The sequence below is a fragment of the Episyrphus balteatus genome, chromosome 1, assembly GCF_945859705.1.
Source record: "Episyrphus balteatus chromosome 1, idEpiBalt1.1, whole genome shotgun sequence".
Taxonomy (NCBI): Eukaryota; Metazoa; Arthropoda; class Insecta; order Diptera; family Syrphidae; genus Episyrphus; species Episyrphus balteatus.
The window spans coordinates 78,653,339-78,675,798 of NC_079134.1; the positions used below are offsets into that span (position 1 = coordinate 78,653,339).

Here is a 22,460-nt window from a genome sequence, read left to right on the forward strand (position 1 = left end):
CTTATTATTATACATTTTATTAATAATGGGAATTTTAAGCATTTCATGCGAAGATCTAAGCAGAAATCTAATGGAATGTCTCAAGATTTAAATTGAAATTATTATTGAAAAATACAGATCATCTGACCCCTTCGTTTATTAAGAAGAATCAGAGTCATTTAATTGAGGAAAAAATGGCTCTCTTAAAAGAATAAACTTTTGAAAAATTTGTATAAAAAAATGAAAAAAGGGTTTTTTTTTTAATAATTTTTAACTATAATTTGGGTTTTTTATTTTGCGTAGACGTGGACCTCGACAACAGTACCTACTATGAGTTATTCTTTTCCATTTAATGTATTTAAAATCGATGAGGTGGTTCCAATAATACAAAAAAATTAAAAAAAAAATGCTATAAGTACAAGTAAATTGAGAATCGGAATTCTTTATTACTCTCACAAATTTTTTTAAAAGGGCGTGGCAGTGGGCGGAAATGAATAATAATAATTTATTACGACGAAAACTGTCATCCCTGAAAATTTCATCCAAATCTATTCAGAGGTTCAGTTTTTATTTAATTTTTTCCGCACTCCCATACAAATTTCCCCAGTGTGCGTCGAGAATATTTCAATAGTATTTCTAAATTCTAGAATAAAATCTGAATCAAAATCAGAAAGAATTACTAAATTCGGACTTGTAATTTACTTTTTAGAGCTTTGTAAAGGGACAAGTTGTTGAAAGTATAAAAAACGAAGTGAAAATACCCTGAAATTAAAGCTGTGTAATTTTTTTTAGCTTGAGCCGACTCATACACTTTTATTTTTCCGTAAAGAAGCCATCGTTTGTCTATTGTAAATCGAAGAAATTATTAATTTTAAAGATGTTAATTATTTTATATAATTATTTAAAGAAAAGAGAAAAAAATGGCTTGATTTTTTCATATTTTTGTATATATAATTTTAGCTACATTTGCCTACAGTTAGAGACTATTAAACACTTTTTCCTTGTGAAATTATCTTTCGATTAAGGCCAAATTTGGGTGCCACCAGGTGCCACTGTGTTTTTTATTGGCAATTGAAAACTTCATTTGGTCGCAAAAATAATTTTCTTAAAAATTACTTAAAATAACAAAAAAAATATTAAAAATCAAGGGTAACACTTGCAGTTATAAATGATACTTTTTTTAAAAGCCAAAATATTAGGCTTAATTTGAACTTTTAAATTAAGTTCTTTAAGTGAATTGTTTTTGAAATAATCGATTTCAAAATCAAAAAAAAAACACATCCAATACTATTTTTGACAAGGCTGGGGATTTGAATTCAAATTGAATGATAAAGAAAATTGCCTTAATTAATTCCTTACCAAAAACTGAAAACCATATATTTCTATGCCTTCTAGTTTTCGAGAAAATTGAAAAGTAAAAAATCTCCTTTTTGTCAGATTTTTGTTTTTTTGGCTGCAAGCTTGAAATTCTTATCCGAAAAGACAAGTAGAGAAATTAAAATTAATTCGTAACACATTTTTTACAAATCTAGTACAATAAAATTACATTTGATTTTTTGACCTTGGCTCAGAAAAATTAATTTTCGTTATATGTAACTGAAATGTATGTACATACATAATATATTGAAAACTATTCAAATTAAAAACGAGTGAAAAGGGATTATGCGTCTTATTATTATACATTTTATTAATAATGGGAATTTTAAGCATTTCATGCGAAGATCTAAGCAGAAAGCTAATGGAATGTCTCAAGATTTAAATCGAAATTATTATTGAAAAATACAGATCATCTGACCCCTTCCTTTATTAAGAAGAATCAGAGTCATTTAATTGGAAAAAATGGCTCTCTTAAAAGAATAAACTTTTGAAAAATTTGTATAAAATATGAAAAAAGTTGTTTTTTTTTAAATAATTTTTAACTATAATTTTGGTTTCTTATTTTTCGTGGACGTGGACCTCGACAACAGTACCTACTATTAGTTATTTTTTTCCATTTAATGTATTTAAAATCGGTAAGGTGGTTCCAATAATACAAAAAAATTTAAAAAAATGCTATAAGTACAAGTAAATTGAGAATCGGAATTCTTTATTACTCTCACATTTTTTTTAAAAAAGGGCGTGGCAGTGGGCGGAAATGAATAATAATAATTTCTTACGACGTAAACTGTCATCCTTGAAAATTTCATCCAAATCTATTCAGTGGTTCAGTTTTTATTGAATTTTTTCCGCACTCCCATACAAATTTCCGCAGTGTGCGTCGTGGCCAGGGGCTTACACTCCTCATGCCAAAAAAATGATGTCATCAATGCTGAAAACATCGTCAAGAAGGAAAAACAACAAAGAGATAAAGAAACAATCGTGGTACAACGTGGCCTCCCACTATTTATACTCACGTTTGATAAAATAGAAAAAATAGAGGAAATCTACAAAATTAAAACAATACTTAACCTCGTTGTTAAGATCAAACCAGAGATGGCAGAGTAGATTACGTCAGGTAATCTACTCGGTGAACTACGCGTAATTAATCGAATAAACTACTCGCTTGATTTGTTTCATTTACTACATACATTTTCTACCTGTAATAACTACATAAAAAACGTTAAATTTCAAAAATATTTAAAAAAAAATATTAACAAGTGAAAAATGGTGGACGGCAACTGCTGTATTTTCTTGAGAATGTAGAAAATAAAAAAAAAACGCATTTTTGCCATTTCTGGATCAAACCTCTAAGAAACCGTACAAAGCAAGTACCTCAGTGTAAATGCTGTCAAGGTTTCAACCACACGCAAACCTATTGTAAAAAAGAACCTAGGTGTGTGAAATGTGCGGGAAAACATTTAACTGCAGACTGTACCGGAAGTAGCACAAGTCCAGCGAAGTGCATTAATTGCAATGGAAGTCACCCGGCAAGCTAAAGAGGCTGCGAAGTAGCCAAAGAGCTACAGAAACGCCGAGAAAAAACTTCCGCACAAAGAAAACCAACGAAGCAAACAGAAAACCCGATTTCTAAGACACCTAAAAGGGCAAATACATTAAGACCCAGTACCGGCAAAGAAAATGCAACGCCATCAACATCGAAGACGTCTCCAGTGAAAAGTAATAAATTATCCAGAACCTGACGCAACTTCTCACTGCCTGGCTTTAATTTTGTCAAAATGTGAGGATCAGGTCAAACTTAATAATAGAATATGTGATAGCCTAGCTAAAATTGAAGATTTTATTCAACCCCAACGCTATACAAGAAAACATGATGGAAAACCTTAAAATTATTACGTTTAATGCCAATGGATTATTGCAGACCTGGAGAACAAGAAATGGTTATACGGGAACAAGATATTGACATTTGTTTGATATCAGAAACCCATGTAAAAAAAGAATCAAATTTCCATATCAACGGTTTTCTTGATTACCACGCAATTCACCCGTCGAACAAAGCAAGAGGCGGAGCATCATTATATATAAAAGATTGTATTAAACACTCGATAGGCCTTAAGCTTGAGCTTGAATCGATGCAACTTATAAGTGTGCAGGTTGAAACTAAGCATGATGTACTTAATATCTCATCTACATACTGCCCTCCGCGGTACAAAATTGATAAAAATGAATTTTCAAACTTGCTAAAAGTACTTAGACCAACTTTTATTATCGGCGGCGACTTAAATGCAAAGCATACGTTTTGGGGTTCTAGATGCATATCTCAAAAAGGCCGAGCGTTATACGAAGCCGGTATGGAGAATAATTGCAATTTCCATTTTACTGGAAAACCAATTTATTGGCCGGCAGATACCTCGAAAATACCTGACCGGATTGATTTCTTTATAGTCAGGGGAATACCGTCAAATCGAATTAAAATAACGTAATGCTTTGATCTTTTCTCTGACCACTCTCCCGTTATTCTCACTATGAGCGAAAGTCTTGTTAAAGTTGAAATACCACCTAGGCTAACAAACGGTAAAACTAACTGGGAAGGCTATAAGAAAGATATTGAGGATAATGTTAAATTAAGTGTATCACTACAGACATCTCTTGAGCTTGAGAAAGCGGTAGATAATTTTGTGCATATTCAAAAAGTCGCATGGAACAATACCCCTTACCAAAGAGAAATTCCAGGGTACAAAGACGCTAAATATCCCCAAGAGATAAACGACGTACTTAAAGAAAAGCGAAAAGCGCGCAAGAAATGGCAACAAACTCGTGCTTCTCAACACAAATCTAATCTAAATCATCTTAGTAATTTGCTTAAAAAGATGATATCAGATTTTAAGAACCGCGAAGCTAAAAACTACCTAGAAAATTGGACGGCAGGTAAAGAATCTAATTACTATCTATGGTAAGCGATAAAAGCCACGAAAAAACCAAAGCTTCCAGCACCTCCTATAATGAAAGACCAAAATGAATGGGCAAGAAGCGACAAAGAGAAAGCAAACGTTTTTGCTGATTACCAGAGGAAACATTCAAACCATTCAATGGGCAAGCATTGAATGAAAGTATAAATATGAATATAACGTCAAGTGAAAGCTTCATCACAAGAAATGTTACGCTCGCCGAATTAAACAAAGAAATTAAGAAGCTAAAGTAAAAAAAGCACCAGGATAAGACTTAATTACTGCGGAAATTCTTAAAATGCTCCCACGGAAAGGTTTAATAAACCTCTTATATATAATGAATGCCACTCTTAGGTTAGAATATATTCCAAATCAATGGAAAGTCGAAGAAGTAATAATGGTATTGAAACCTGGAAAACCATCTCACCAAAAGAAATTGGCCTGTACAATTTGCCAAAGTATGAGACGAGGGTCTCAAATTTAAATTAAGACAAGTCCTACCTGAAGGACTCTTTATCTTTACCATTCTTAGAGAATATCTAGAGAACAGAATTTTCCGCGTTAGACACGGAAATGAATACTCAGACTTTAGGGAAATAGTGGCTGGGGTACCACAAGGTAGTGTTTTGGGTCCCATTCTGTACCTTCTATTCACACGCGATATACCTCAAACACAAAACACAATTGTAGCTACTTTTGCTGACGATACCGCAATACTTGCAGTAGGCAAAACAATTAACGAATCGACAAGTAAATTGCAAAATGCTCTTAATAATGGCGAATAGCGCTTAACGAACTCAAGTCAGTCCACGTGGACTTTACGTGTAAGATAATAAATAGACTACCAGTTTTTATTAATGCTACTCAGGTCCCGTTTGCAAATGAGGCAAAATATCTCGGGATGACTCTCGACGCGACATTAAAATGGAAACCGCATGTCAAAAATAAATGACCAGTTAAATTTGAAATTAAGAGAAATGTACTGGTTGCTCGGACAACATTCTAGACTTAGTATTGAAAACAAATTATTAGTTTACAAGCAAGTACTTAAGCCTGTCTGGACATACGGTATTACACTCTGGGGTTGTACCCGCGATACAAATTTAAATAGATTACAATCTTTTGAAAATAAATTATTTAGATCATTTGTAAATGCGCCGTGGTATAATAAGAAACGTAGATCTTCACAGGGATCTTGGAATCCCCACGGTTCGCGAAGAAATGAAAACTTTTGTCCGAAAGCATAGAAAACGGTTAGTCGAACATACTAATAGAACAATACCAGAAATTCTCGACGAGACAAACTTAGTACGACGTTTGAGAAGGACTAGACCTTCCGATTTGGTACAGTGAAATTTTTCAATTTAATTCCTTTATTTCAAAATATCGGCATTGATTAATATAAAAATTAAATGTTTATAGATTTTATTTGTTTAATTTCCTATAAAATACTTATTTTTTGACAACAAAATTTGAACCATTATTTTAATGATTTAATTAAAAAAAAAAAATGTTAATGTTAGAAAGATAAATTGCTAGATAAGTTCCATCTGAACTTAGTTGCAATCGAGAGGAGGAGGTGGTTTTAGTGGTTAAGAGTCCCACATATCTATGAGCACGCGTTTTTCGGTCCTCATAGAATCTTTTGAAGATTTCAACACCTACCCACGAAAAAAAAAGCTTCACTTATAAAGTTTGAGTCTGCATAGTTTAAAATTTTTTGAACAAATGGTTTTGCTGAAATTTAAAATTGATCGAACAAGGTTTGAAAAAACCCCATGTTATTTCCATTAGAAACTTCAACCGGTTGGAGGAGCGGGTTAGAATTAAGTTAGAGACTTGAAACTTAGAGAATTGTTTATTTCCAAACCTATAAGATCTTAGGAGCATACAAATTCTAATTATTTTAAAATAACGAGCACCCTATTTTACACCTTGCAATACACATCATGATATGCCACATTTTCTAGTTACGAAATAGTAGCATAAATTCCAAAGTTTTTGTCAAATTCAATAAAACAATAAATCAATTTGAGCATACAAAAATATTTTTGCAGAGTACCTAATTTTATTTTTTTGTTCGTTTTATTGTGCAATAAAAAAATGGGTACCTAAAGTTGAAAAAATTGAAGAAAAAATCACTTTGTCTAGATTTATGTGATACATAAATACTAAACAGAAAGCATACAAAGCGGCGCTTCACAGAAGGACCAGAGCTCTACAAGCGGAAAAGAACAGAGGAACATCCTCTCTGCCGTGTCTATGTGAGCGTCTGAAGCCGTTCGTCAACAATCTGATAGGTCCTTATCAGTGTGGCTTTAGACCAGGAATGTCCACCATCGATCAAATATTCACATTACGGCAGATCGATTTTAAAGCCGCGTATGACAGTATCTACAGAGATGAGTTGTATAGAGCTATGTCTAGTTTTGGAATCCCTGCAAAGCTCGTCCGACTGTGCATGATGACGATGGAGAATGCACGCTGCTCCGTCAGAGTTGGTAAAGACCTAACCGAAGCATTTGATGTCTAAAAAGGTTTTAGACAAGGCGACGCACTGTCATGCGACTTCTTTAACATCGTCCTTGAAAGAATTATACAGAACTCAAACGTCAACACCAGAGGCTCTATATTTCAAAAGTCCGAGGATATTGACATATTCGGAAGAACTCAGCGTGATGTCAATGACGCTTTTGTGTGCATCAAAACGGAAGCGGCAAAAATGGGTTTAAAGGTCAATGAGGGCAAAACCAAGTATATGCTGTCGTCAAAAAAGGACACTCAACACCGACTCATTGGAAAAAACGTCACCATCGACAGCCATTACTTCGAGGTAGTCAAGGACTTCGTCTACCTAGGCTCCGCTATAAACACGGACAACAACATCAGCGCTGAAATCAAACGGAGAATTACTCTTGCCAACCGCTGCTTCTTTGGTTTGAGAAGGCAATTGACCAGCAAAGCCCTCTCTCGAACAACTAAGGTGTCCCTATACAAGACCCTTATCATTCCAGTCCTGCTATATGGTGCAGAAGCAAGGACTTTAAAGAAGGCGTATGAAAACATCTTGGATTGTTTCGAGAGAAAAGTTCTTCGTGCGATTTTTGGTCCCGTGTATATTGATGGTGATTGGAGAAGAAGATACAACAACAAGCTTTACGGGTTGTACAAAGACGGTAACCTAGCCAAGAGAGTGAAGGCGCAGCGCCTGAGATGGCTAGGTCACGTGGAGCGCATGGACAACAATGCTCCGGCCCGGAAAGTTTTCGACTCCAACCCAGAGGGACGGCGCAGTAGAGGGAGACCTCGTCTGAGGTGGCGTGACCAAGTGGAAGGGGACCTCAATCAACTTGGCGTGCGCAACTGGAAGCAGCGAGCTAAGGATAGAGCTGGCTGGCGAAGCTTGTTGGTTGAGGCCCAAATCCAAAGCGGATTGTAGCCGCCTTAGGGCGATGGTCACCCAAAGTAAGTTAGTATGGGATACATTGTATAAACATAAGATTTATATACATCATTCGAAAGTTATGAGAACGTTCTTTCCAAGAACAAATAAAATATTGAGAATTGTTAAAAAATTACTGAGATATTCATAGATTACCTCATAAAGTCTGTAAAAATGTTTTTTTTTGTAAATAAAAGAAAACGGAGGGTTCCAAAAATATACAAAAATATTTGTATGCATTATTCAACCACATAAACAGCCTCACGTTGTTCTATCGTTATTTTTATAAGCAGTGCTCCGATGAAATAGCTAGTTGCATTCCTCCCCTGAAACAATTCAACCGTAATACTCGCGCTTCAAGGAATGCTCATCAGTTTACCCTAGAGTCCAACTTCGGACGTACCGTCAAATACAGAGATTCTTTCTTCAGCCGCACTACACGAATGTGGAACGTGTTACCCGCCTCTGTTTTTCCATCCCATTTCAAAACTCAGAACTTCAAAACTAATGTTCATCGGTATCTCCTTTCAAACCCCTCCCTATTTTCCTAATGCTCGTACTGTGTTCACCATATTAAGGGTACATTAATCCCTTTAGTGCGCGCTTATAATAAAAAAAAAAAATAAATAAACAGCCTAAATTATGTAACTTGTCGGGTGTATTTTCAGTGTCGCACCGTGTTATCAGTTGTAGGTATGACTTTGGCATTGTAAACCTGAACTCTACAACCGGATTTTTGATATTTAATTGATATATATTATTCGATATATCAATAAATGTTACTTTTATTTCAATTTCTTCGCAAATAAACAATTAAAGTCCACAATTCATAAAATCGGAGAAAAAAAGAGCACAGTTCTTATTTCTGAAATTTCCCCGTTTGCTCTCAAAAACAGAAAATCGAACTGATCTATTGTTGACAATCAATGTCAAAGGATACGACGGTCTACTTCTTCCGTCGAATCCGTCGGCCTCCGTCTGATCTGTCAATTATGGGTCGCTTTCCATAAGAACGTGTGTATTTTATCGAGCTGTCAGTTGAAAACTTCGACGCAACGGATTCTATGGGTTGGGCCGTTCAACTTATTTAAATTTTGTCATTTTCACTAATCTATTGTGCAATAAAACTTTTCTGCATAACCCATCTCTCTTGTTCACCAATATTCTGTATATTTTTTTCAATTTCATTTGAGCTTGACAGATACCTATTCCTTTATTGCCGTTTAAAAATCTACTACAGATTTGTCGCGTCGAAAATGTTATGGAATGACAAACGAAACGAGTGCTGTCGAAAAAACGACGCGACATCGGTAATAGACATGAATATGAACAGGATAACCGAAATTGAAGAAGTCAGATTTTTCATGTTATATTTATAGGACATGTTACTTGTCAGTTAAACCTTATACCATCTGCATGGTTGTAAGAAGTTGATTATTTAATTTAAATGTAACAATAATTACACTGGTCAACAAGGTTTTTGCCACAAGAACCAAAATATACTTTTCTATATGTTTTTGGTGTGCTGAATATATACTTTTCTAGAAGTTTTTGGGTTGCTGAACTCGAATCCGAAATCAGAAAAATTCTATTGGCCTCCGTTCTGGAAATATTACCGTTATAAGATGCAAAAAAATGGTTTTCTTATAACTGTTATATTTCAAGAACGGAAGCTAATAGAATTTGTATGATTGTAGATTCGAGTTTAGCGACCCAAAAACCTTTAGAAAAGTATATTTTGGTTCTTGTGGCAAACATTGTATGCCCAGGGACTTAAACTTTAGATTAAATTTAGTTTCTCTTTGGCTTACTAACTAAAACTTAAGATATCTCGAGCAATAAAAGAGATATCGGGAAAATTTAAACAGTTTTTGAAAGAAGAATATCTGTTCTTAAAATCATCGGTACAAATTTGTTTATAATGAATTACCCCACATAAAATTAGAAGCTCGAAAACAGCCAAAATGACGTTTTGTAGCATTTTATAACGGTTATATCTCAAAAACGGAGGCCAATCAAATTTTTCTGACTATCAATGCTTAACCCTAGAAAGATAATCATATTTGTACGTCTGAGAGACGTATGATTCTTAAATCGTTTTTTAAATATATCAATGTGTTTTTTATTTTATGCATGCATTTCTTCTCATTATTCAGATTTTTTTAAGTCAATAAATTAACAATATAGTTCTATTGTATAAATGCCCAGCCATTTACAAAAGGTATTGTATCTATAAAACTCAACGCCATACGTCTCGCAGACGTAGATTATCTTTCTAGGGTTAAATAGAAACCATTGTTTAAGTGCTGATGCACGTTTATTATGGACGAACCGCTGCTGTGGCAAAAAGAAAATACTTGTTTCATTTGACCTGAAGCCCATTTACCAATAAAAATTTTACAACATACCTAAATGTACACAGTTACGATCTGCTTAAAATATACCTGAAAACAAAATATGATTTTAAGAAAGTATTCATTCATTTTTATATTTGATTACATACTTAGTCTAAGAGCCTACAGCAAATTTTGGGATGGGAGGTAGGTATAACCAAAATGATTATGCAGTTTTATAGCCTTATGCATATTAGTAACGAATTAAAAAAATCTGGGAGCTTTGAATCGCGGCCTTATATGGATTTCAGCGGGGCTATTAACGCGAGTTTTGCAATCAATGTGAGTAGGCTAAGAGCCGTTTTCTTCATTAAAAGTTGAAGTCAACTTGAGGATTTTTATTCTCAACTTGTGATTTTGTTTTTCTTCACTCAAAGTTGACAGTTTCAACTTTAGATTCTCAACTCTCGAGTTGGTCAACTTCTGGTTTGCTCAACTTCCGAAAATAGTAGAAGTTGAGGGAGCAAACCTGAGAGTTTTCTGTGAAATGTCATATTTTTTTGATGCTAAATCGTGGCAAAAACTTTTTTATTTCTGTTTTCATAGACAAATTGAGAATTAAACTTATGGAAACACATTTTCCAATCGCAGAATATTATTATTCATTAAAGAATTTTCATACACATTTTGCATCGATTTTTTTTTACATCCAGACAACATCGCTCTTGCGCGCACACACACACATACACACACACTTTTACACAAAAAAATTATTCCTTTGAAATTCATTTTTGCAGAAAAAAAAGCAAAGCAAAATGCATTTAAATTTATTCCTAAAATGAATTTGACATTTTGATAAAAAAAATTGCACAAGAAATACAGAACATCAATTTAAAATGACATACTCGATTGTTTTTTTTAATTTGAAACTGACAGTATTAGTATAAACTGTCACAAATATCCCAGGGATATTTTACAAACTGGAAGTTGAGAAAAAAAATTGAAGAAAACAAATGTTCAACTTTTGTTTCAACCTCCGAGTTGATGTCAACTCTCAAGTTCGCCAACTCTCGAGTTGGCTTCAAGTTGAGCAATAGTGAAGAAAACCGCCCTAAATGATATGTCATTTCCCCTAAGCCTAAAGATATCAATCTGGACGATGCGATCACTAGAACTCAAGATATAAGCTATTTAAGCGGCTTTGTTTTGGAGACTTTTCTGTTAAATTCTTTGTTTGTTTTATTGAAATCAAAACTCTCCAAGAATAGAGCACCAATAGAGACCATCAGTCCTTTTATTCAAAATGTGAATTTGTATTAATTTAGCCTACTCACGTTCATTGGAAAAATCACGTTATTTACCTCGTTTAAACCCATATAAAGCCACGATTCAAAGCTGCCAGACTTTTGAATTCGTTATTCTTATTAGAATGCATAAGGCTATAAAACTGCATACCTACTCACATTTTGGTTATACCTCCACTCCCAAAACTTGCTGTTTGTTCTCTGTCTTAACTCTTTAAACTCTATTTATTTATTGTTAGCTTATATTATTCGTTTCAGGGATGGGAGAAGTAGGGCAGGGGTTTATTGTGCTGCAAACGCCTGCATAGAACAAGTTATCCAACATGGAGAAGTTGATGTTTTTCAAGCAGTAAAGACCGTTCGAAGACATAGACCACAGTTGATTGAAAACATGGTAAGCACAAATTTCAATAAAAAATGTATAGTTTCGACAAATACATACGTTACGAGACGACAAAACTTATTTTATTTGTTAAAGTAGAGTTAGCTTATTAGCTTTGCTATATCCTTTTCCCACCAAACACAAAACCATCGACAAACTATACCAAGACTGGAAACTTTCGTATGTCGCGTCCTTTGTATATAAAATCTATAGTACTATCATGAAAAAAAAACAGCGCCACCAAAAAAGTAAGCTAACGAACGAACTAAATAATATGTCAAATTTCAAACAGAAAAGTATATCTCATCTCCTTACTCCCATTATTGAATTCGATCTAAGCGCCCTCGCGACCACTCAGGTAGCGAACAAACTAAAAAATTTCACTTCATGATAGTACTATAGATTTTATATACAAAGGTCGCGTCATACCCCCCAAAACGCTGTTGTACAGTGTTGTCGGTGAATATATGTGAAAGCCAACACTCTGATAAATGACGTTAAACGCACCCATTTATAGATTCACGACATTCACCACAAATCGAACACAAACACAACGATATATTCACGACATTCACCACAACTCGAAGCTTGTAGGCAAACATCATTAGACCGCTCAGTTACTAGTCCTGGTATAGTTTGTTTATGCCCAAAACCATTGAATAAGAAGGACAGGAATTGGTGTCGTGTATATAGTATATCACACCTATAGAGTGAGTGAAGCACCAAAAAATAAAAAAAAAAGTTGGTAGCTCATCTGTCAAAATTTGTGTCTTATCTGTCAAATTTCGAGCTAGTTTTCCAGGGGCGAACTCACTTTTATTGGTGATGACAGGGCGATGCAATCACTGACCGCTTATGTTTCAGCTAACCTTGATGGCTTAAAAACAATTTTTAGTCTCTTTTTAGTTTAGGAAAAAAAAAAAATAGTAAGGGTATTCACGATCCGATGCAACTGGTCTTGTATCATTGCAAAAGTGAAAAAGTGTAAAATCTTACAACACTACAACAACAAAATATACGGATTAAAATTTTACAACAGTCTTGCACTTTGGTATACCCTAGACCTATTGCAAAATAAAAATACAATAGAGTAAAATTATTTTTGACAGATGGCAGCTCACCGTCGCGCAGTGTGGGAATTCGCGAATTTAGCGGAATAAAATTAATAACGCTTGCATTTTAAATTTTGCTGTAGTTTTTTTTGTGATTAGTTCATTGAATATGTGTATACAATCAAATGTAATTCACATTTTGCTGATATTTTATTTAAGTTTTTGTAAAATGAGCTTTGAAGTGACAGGTTATTTTCACCAAAAAGTACTTTTTTTATGAAAATCATAATTTACAAAAAAAACTTTTGAGGAATGATTTATTGTTTAATTTTATGACAAATATGAATAAAATAAAGAAAAAAGTTAATTATTGTCAGAATTGACTAGGTTTTTTGCAAACCGATATGTCAATGACGTTGTTTATGAACTAAAGAAACTATTCTCTAAAAGGCTACTAAAACGTACAAGATACTATTTGAAAGGATGTTTTAAATTAAGTAGCTTTATTTATGCACAATCAATGTTTTTTTTAAATTGGTAAGTGTTCTGTCACGAAATTTTTCTGCCATACATCATCAAGGATATCAATAATTAAAAGAACCGTAAACTTCCTGTCGAAAAAAAATCAGTTTAACTGGAATAGACAATTTGTTTTAACCAATCGTGTTATTCTTGTAAAATAAAAAGCCAATTTGAATTTATTTAATTGTTTTTACTATATGTTTTGTTTTTAATGTAAACAATTTCACCCTTACTAATTCCTTTTTCCACTTTTTCCGCAAACTAATTTCATATGCAGTTGAAATTTCTTCAAAGCTAAATGAGTCTTGTACTTTCTTCTCCTTCATTTTTTCACAGCACTCATTAAATGATTTTCTGGATCTACCCACACTTGCAGAATTCGAAGGGGAAGGAATTTCGTAAAATATTTGCTGTGTTATTACTAAATAGCCACTGAGCCAGGAAGCATTTTTGCATTCAAAGCTTTCACGGTTCCTGTTTTTTGACCATAACTGATCTAACTTAAAACAAGTTGTCCTCACAGACGCCTTTAATGATTTAACTGCTTCTTCAGAAAACGTTATGTTACCAAAAACATTTAAAACAAATGACATAACTGCCTCAAAGCGCTTAATTTTTATTTTTGAGACCCAAACATCAAATATGTCCTTCTTTGTTATTTGGAAAGACATTCTTTAAATTATATAATACCGAAATATTTTGTTAAATTAAAAGGATAGTTTGCTTATTATTCAAATAACATACCACATTATAAAAAGACGAAAATTAATACTCCATAGTACATATACACACAATAACAAAACACAGCACTTATAACAAGTAAAATTAATTTTAATACCGATTTTCAAAGTATCAAATATCAAATTTTGTGAAAAATACGCGTTAATTGTTTTTTTTTTTTTTAATTAATTTATTTTTATTATTATAATTGGAACACCCTTTATCAGATGTAATACTTTTTTTTTTATTATTGATAGTTTTCGTTTTTAATTTTTATAATAACTTAATTCTTTTTTTTTTCTTACTGTTAACTTTGAATTTGAACACCCTGTATTTTTATTGGAACTATTTTAAAATCAAATTCACAAATTTTTTGAACACCCTGTGAAATAAAAAAAGTTTCTAATTCTATAACATTCTTCTTCTAACAAAATACCAAAAAGTTATGCAATTTTTACGGTATGCCATCATTTTTTTTTTTTATGGTCATTTAGAAAAAAAAAAAAAAAAATATATCATAACAAAATTGGGGTGTCAAATTTTAGTGATTCTTGATAGATAATAAATCAAGCTTTGCATTGAATATTGTCTCTAGGCGGAATAACGCGGAATAACTAAAGTTTTGCTCTAACAAAGGTACAAAAATCGAAAAAAACACAGTTTTTTAACTTCAATCACCAAAACAAAAATGTAAAACACCCTGTGAAATAAAAAATTACTTAAATAATTATACTTTGATATTTAGAAAATATAAAAAAAATAAAACTTTTATTAAAACGCACACCAAACGCACGAGAAAAAATTAAGAGCAAAGTAATCTCTTTCACTAAATAAACAGAAAAAAAATCGCCAACTGCAACTTCGAAGCTATTTATTTTTGTTTACATGATTCCCACCTATCAATGCTTTTGTTATCACTTTCTACAATCTATTAGCTTTAAGAAAAACCGGTTTTGGCACCAAACAAGACAAGTCATTTTTCGAATTAAATTCCGCTAAATTCGCGAAATCCCACACTGTGCGTCGCGTCGCCCATGATAAACAGTTTGTCTTTTTTATTCTGTTTATTATGGTTGTCGGATTATGTCGGTACTCATGTCCCGTAATTTAGTTTCTTTTGATGTAAAATAATTTGTGAAAATTAATAAACCCGAACAAAACAAAGAATTAAATTATAAAAAATGGAAAAAAAGAAGAAGCAACAGTGGAGGAACAACCCTGTTCAAAAAAAACATCATGGATTTCATTCATGCTTCAATATTTACTATAGATAAGAAAAGGGGCGTTCACGATCTATTGTAAAAAAATAAAATTTTACATTTTTACTAGGCCTGTTGCACCAGATCGTGAATACCCCTAGTTTAAAATTCGAATTAATTAAAGATGAAAAATACCACTTAACCCTAGTTTACAAACTTGGGATGAAAACTCAGTGAACGAAATTCATTTTTGTTTACGTTTTTTGTCTTTTTTCCATAAAAGCGGTTTTATATAATTTTCTGGAATTTTTTTCTCGGAAAAAAAGTCACAAACCAAACTTGGGGTTCGTGCGAACCCCAACGCATGTTTAACTTTTTTCTAAATCGTTTTTTTTTGACTTGGGATGAAAACTCAGTGAACGAAATTCATTTTTGTTTACGTTTTTTGTCTTTTTAAATTTTAATTTTTTAAATTTAAATTTTTTTAAATGGACTATTTTCAACAATTTTTATTGGGTATATTTTGGAAAAACCAAACACGTGTTATCATAAAAAGACACAGCAACTGTCGCCTTAATCAATAACAGAAAGAGACAATGCATCAAATTGTTGATAAATGAACAATTAGAGGTGCATAAAAGCTTTGGGGCTCGCGCGAACCCCAAGTTTGGTTATTGCATTATTTTGCGTGTGGTAAACTAGGGTTAAAGGGAATCTTTCATCAGGCCAGTTAAATTTCTGGTGGCGCCCCTTGAGTGAACAATATATCTGCACCCCGACCCTTAAGCAATACATGTACATCTGTACAACTCACATTAACAAGAAGCGGCTTCACTGATTTGGATAAACACCCATTCCTTTACTTTTTATTCAATGCCCCAAACGCGGTTTTCGGCAAAAAATTTTGAAAACTTGAAATATGTTCCCACCGGAAGTTTTCAGGTTTTCGTTTGATGTTTTAATTATTTTATTTCTGCAACACCTAATTCCCCTCCAAATTAATGGCAAACAAAATAAAAAACAAACTCTTGATATGTTCAAGTCCGTAAAAAAGGGTGAAAACAAAAAGTATTCACGACTTAAGCCTGAACTACATCAAAACACAAAGTCAGAAAAGTACAAAAAAGTAAACACGATGTTTTTTCTTGTTCCCCCTAGTAGCTTGTTTGTATATCTCTCTTTCATTTTTAAAAAGTATTCGAGTCAAAAAGCTTGAACATGACCAAGTTTTCAATTTTCACATAGTTTCAAAAACAAATACACTCAAACAATATTTTATATCCTTTCCGTAAGGTCGCTCTGCGATCGCATAGTTCCTGTCATTTTCGAAGAAAAGCTCTTTTGACAAATAAATATTTTTTTTTTTCAAATACAGTCGATTCCCTCTAAGTCGAACTTCATCCAGGTCAAATTTCCGTCTAAATCGAACTTTTTGGCGATTTTCTTACTCGAATTTCATATAAACTCGAACCAATTTTCGTGTCGTGTGAAAATTCGACTTAGATAGAGTGGACTGTAATTTGCTTTTTCAAATTTTTTTTTATTTGAAATTTAAAACTTCAAAAAACAAAAGAGCTCTTTTAGTTATTTTTTTTTCCAATAGATGTCAGGTAAATATACATGTGATTTCTATATTTTGAGCTTTGTTTACATTTTGTACTTTTTCGACTTTGTGTTTTGATGTAGTTCAGGCTTTAAGAATTAGGTAGGAAAGTATGAAACAATAAAAGTATTCTCAAATTGCACTTCGACTATGTGAACAAAGTTATGGGGATGGAAGAGCGCCAAAAATAGTACTCTCCTACATGCTTTAAAGAGAAGTAATTGTGTTGAAGAACGGGATATCATTGGAGCAAATATTCTGGAGATGGAAGTGGCGTTGAATATTTTGAATGGTGACCGTGGATGGGATCTGCTGTATTGACAACTGGACCAAGTACCCTGGCGGAAAGAAGTTTAAACTACTTATACACATCAAGTATCAGAAATTGTGAAAAACAATATGGAAATTAATAAGTTCTTTAAATAAATTATTTTTATAAAAAGTTTAAATAATAGTAAAACCTTTTTTCATAAAAAGAAAAGGTCAAACTATAAATTAAAAGCATAATTCTTGTTAAAATCGAAGCTCGTCTTGCAATAAGTGTAGTTTAAGTTTAAGAAAGCTTAACTACATTGGCTCAAAAAGTGAAAAAATACAAAAGTGAAAATTTTCAAACTGATTGTTATATAGTTTTTCGGGCTGGAAATATAAAACAAATGATGCAGAAAGCTTATTTTTTGGTTTAAAAAACACTACTCTTTTTCACAAAAAAATTGCGCTAGCCAGAAAAAAAATATTTTCACTTTTGTACTTTTTCAGAAAGTGGTGTATGTAGTTAAGCCTTAAAGGCTTAACTAAATTGGCCACTTTTTGGAAAAAATTCAAAAAGTGAAAAAGTGAAAAGCTTTACAAAAAGTGAAAAGCTTTTACACACATACCGTAACGACATCTTCTCGCGAAAAAGAGTTCATTAACTTTTTTTTTGGAGCTGGTAACACTTATGAATTTAAGTGACATTTGGCAGTAAAACACAAAACAAAACGCAAAAGAATTAAATAATACGAAATTCTCCGTGTAATATTAGTTAAATAATTTAGCTAAACAAATACAAAATAACAATAAACAAAATATGTTCACACACAAACACTTTTTATTGGTTTTCTTTTCTTTAAATGGGTTTTACATATTTCCTATTTTTCGCCTTCTTGTGTTATGCATTTCTGCAAGATCTTTTTTTAGTTATTTCAGCTATGCGGATATCCAAATTAATTTGTCCAACAATTCACAAATTAAAAGTTTAAAATACTGTAAAACAAATGATTAACAAAAAAAACTTACGCTTTGGTGCTTATCAAGGGGCACGGTAGTGCCCAGCCAAGTTCTCTAGCAAATTTGGCACTACACCCTTATTTACAGGAAAGAACTCAGGCCATTTTCGACCCCCCTCTAACTTCCACACCAGAGATGCTAGAAATTTCAAACTCGCTACATTTGTTGAGCTGGTCAAAACCAAACTCCTCACAAAATTTCAGCCTCTTCCAATGAGTAGTTTCTGAGATATAGGGCTTCAAAAATCGCAAAAACCGTAACTGACTGACTGACTGACTGACTCACTCACTCACTCACTCACTGACAGATCATCAAAATTATGGAGAACTTCCCGTAAACGTAGAAGCTTGAAATTTTACACGGTGATAGGACTTGTGGTGTATACAAAGCGAAAAATCGAAAATTTGAGATTTTCTCTTCAGGAGGCGTGGCATCCGCCCATTTCCGCTGAATTTTCATCAAATATTATAGAGCACTTCTGATTATCGTAGAATCTTGAAATTTTGTAGAACGGTAGAGCTGGTAGTTACACAAAGGAAAAAATTTAAAATTTGAGAATTTAAGCCAGGGTGGCGTGGCAACCGCCCATTTCCGCTGAATTTTCATAAAATATTATACAGCTCTTCTGATTATCGTATCGTTTAAGTCGAACTTCATCCAGGTCAAATTTCCGTCTAAATCGAACTTTTTGGCGATTTTCTTACTCGAATTTCATATAAACTCGAACCAATTTTCGTGTCGTGTGAAAATTCGACTTAGATAGAGTGGACTGTAATTTGCTTTTTCAAATTTTTTTTTATTTGAAATTTAAAACTTCAAAAAACAAAAGAGCTCTTTTAGTTATTTTTTTTTCCAATAGATGTCAGGTAAATATACATGTGATTTCTATATTTTGAGCTTTGTTTACATTTTGTACTTTTTCGACTTTGTGTTTTGATGTAGTTCAGGCTTTAAGAATTAGGTAGGAAAGTATGAAACAATAAAAGTATTCTCAAATTGCACTTCGACTATGTGAACAAAGTTATGGGGATGGAAGAGCGCCAAAAATAGTACTCTCCTACATGCTTTAAAGAGAAGTAATTGTGTTGAAGAACGGGATATCATTGGAGCAAATATTCTGGAGATGGAAGTGGCGATGAATATTTTGAATGGTGACCGTGGATGGGATCTGCTGTATTGACAACTGGACCAAGTACCCTGGCGGAAAGAAGTTTAAACTACTTATACACATCAAGTATCAGAAATTGTGAAAAACAATATGGAAATTAATAAGTTCTTTAAATAAATTATTTTTATAAAAAGTTTAAATAATAGTAAAACCTTTTTTCATAAAAAGAAAAGGTCAAACTATAAATTAAAAGCATAATTCTTGTTAAAATCGAAGCTCGTCTTGCAATAAGTGTAGTTTAAGTTTAAGAAAGCTTAACTACATTGGCTCAAAAAGTGAAAAAATACAAAAGTGAAAATTTTCAAACTGATTGTTATATAGTTTTTCGGGCTGGAAATATAAAACAAATGATGCAGAAAGCTTATTTTTTGGTTTAAAAAACACTACTCTTTTTCACAAAAAAATTGCGCTAGCCAGAAAAAAAATATTTTCACTTTTGTACTTTTTCAAAAAGTGGTGTATGTAGTTAAGCCTTAAAGGCTTAACTAAATTGGCCACTTTTTGGAAAAAATTCAAAAAGTGAAAAAGTGAAAAGCTTTACAAAAAGTGAAAAGCTTTTACACACATACCGTAACGACATCTTCTCGCGAAAAAGAGTTCATTAACTTTTTTTTTGGAGCTGGTAACACTTATGAATTTAAGTGACATTTGGCAGTAAAACACAAAACAAAACGCAAAAGAATTAAATAATACGAAATTCTCCGTGTAATATTAGTTAAATAATTTAGCTAAACAAATACAAAATAACAATAAACAAAATATGTTCACACACAAACACTTTTTATTGGTTTTCTTTTCTTTAAATGGGTTTTACATATTTCCTATTTTTCGCCTTCTTGTGTTATGCATTTCTGCAAGATCTTTTTTTAGTTATTTCAGCTATGCGGATATCCAAATTAATTTGTCCAACAATTCACAAATTAAAAGTTTAAAATACTGTAAAACAAATGATTAACAAAAAAAACTTACGCTTTGGTGCTTATCAAGGGGCACGGTAGTGCCCAGCCAAGTTCTCTAGCAAATTTGGCACTACACCCTTATTTACAGGAAAGAACTCAGGCCATTTTCGACCCCCCTCTAACTTCCACACCAGAGATGCTAGAAATTTCAAACTCGCTACATTTGTTGAGCTGGTCAAAACCAAACTCCTCACAAAATTTCAGCCTCTTCCAATGAGTAGTTTCTGAGATATAGGGCTTCAAAAATCGCAAAAACCGTAACTGACTGACTGACTGACTGACTGACTCACTCACTCACTCACTGACAGATCATCAAAATTATGGAGAACTTCCCGTAAACGTAGAAGCTTGAAATTTTACACGGTGATAGGACTTGTGGTGTATACAAAGCGAAAAATCGAAAATTTGAGATTTTCTCTTCAGGAGGCGTGGCATCCGCCCATTTCCGCTGAATTTTCATCAAATATTATAGAGCACTTCTGATTATCGTAGAATCTTGAAATTTTGTAGAACGGTAGAGCTGGTAGTTACACAAAGGAAAAAATTTAAAATTTGAGAATTTAAGCCAGGGTGGCGTGGCAACCGCCCATTTCCGCTGAATTTTCATAAAATATTATACAGCTCTTCTGATTATCGTAGAATCTTGAAATTTGGTAGAATGGTAGAGCTGGTAGTAAATACAAAGGAAATAATTTTAGGTAAGAGAATTTCAGCCAGGGGGCGCACAGTGCGGCGACTAGTGGAAAAAAATCAAAAAAAAAAAATTACAAAAATGTGGAGCAAGTATGCCAAATTCAAGGTAATTAGCAGTGGCGTACGTTGAGTCGCCGTGGCCCCGGGGCAATACTACATTTTGGGGCCCCTTTGATATTTGGGTGCCCCTTAGATACAAAAAAAAGTACGTATTCACCATAAATTTTTTTTGTGTGGATTATTTATTTTTAGGTTTATTTTAATGTTTAATATGCACTTTGCTATATTTACTTAAAATTAATTTTGGGGCCCCCAAAAATTAGATATTTAGAGGTCCCTAAAATAAATTTTTTTTTAGCTTAAAATTGATAGTTCTTGGGGTCTCTGTTCTGAAGTAAAATGTACTCCTTTGATTTTCCATCATCGAACATAGTTTATTTCTTTTGGGGCCCCTGAAAAATTATTTTTTGGGCCTCAAAATTAAGTAAAATAATTTTTTTGGAGCCAAGAATTAATAGGTGTTGGGGCCTCTGTTCTGAAGTAATATTTGGAATGCCACCAATAACGTAATGTTTTGTTTTGGGCCCTGATGTATTTATGTTGAATTGATATTTAATTTTCCATTTGATTGTTTTGAACCACTGAAGTAATAGCTTTTGAGGATCCTCAAATAATATTTGTCATGCCATCAGAAAATTTGATGAATATTTTTGGGCTCCTTAAAAAATAGATTTTGAGGCCCCCAAATTAATATTTGATTGCCTCTCAACTAACGGGGTTCCTGAAAAATTATTTTTTGGGATCCTTCAAATAATATTTTTAGAGCCCCGAAGTCATTTTTTTTGGGGCTCTTAAGTAATATTTAGTAATCCATCAATAAATATAATTTAATTCAAAAAACATTTTTTTTTAATTTAATTTTCAATATATATTGATTTAAAAACAATGACATAATCAATGACATAATGTGTCTCCCTTGTATCCGAAATGATTCAAATACATTTTAATTTACTTCGTAACCCAATTTATGCTAACAGTTTCCTTCTTTACATTGTCTCCAGTGGGGGCCCTGGGGTCGGTCGGGGGCCCCGGGGCGCCGCACACTGGGGATTTTGCGGAAAAAAGTCAAAAATTTTAAGTACCTCGGAGAACATTTTCAACACTATTTCTAAATTCTAGAATAAAATCTGAATCAAAATCAGAAAGAATTACTAAAATCGGACTTGTAGTTTACTCTTTAGAGCTTTGTAAAGGGACAAGTTGTTGAAAGTATAAAAAACGACGTGAAAATACCCTGAAATTAAAGTTGTGTAATTTTTTTTTTGCTTGAGCTGACTCATAAACTTTTATTTTTCCGTAAAGATGCCATAATTTGTCTATTGTAAATCGAATAAATTATTAATTTTAAAGATGTTAATTATTTTATATAATTATTTAAAGAAAAGAGAAAAAAATGGCTTGATTTTTTCATATTTTTGTATATATAATTTTAGCTACACTTGCCTACAGT

The 22,460-nt window shown here is 32.9% G+C and overlaps 1 protein-coding gene across 6 annotated transcripts in view; it reads left to right on the forward strand.

Moving 5' to 3' along the window:
- The window catches only part of LOC129905220 (receptor-type tyrosine-protein phosphatase mu), a 1,191,339-nt gene that overhangs the window by 1,002,412 nt on the left and 166,467 nt on the right, over positions 1 to 22,460 (forward strand). For 5 of the 6 annotated variants that reach the window (XM_055980653.1, XM_055980652.1, XM_055980650.1 and 2 more), the window contains one exon: positions 11,642 to 11,777. The exons of the other annotated variant lie outside the window; for it this stretch is intronic. In XM_055980653.1, the coding sequence (XP_055836628.1) occupies positions 11,642 to 11,777 (136 nt within the window). Of the gene's footprint in view, positions 1 to 11,641; positions 11,778 to 22,460 lie in introns of those variants that run through there. 6 annotated transcript variants of the gene reach the window in all.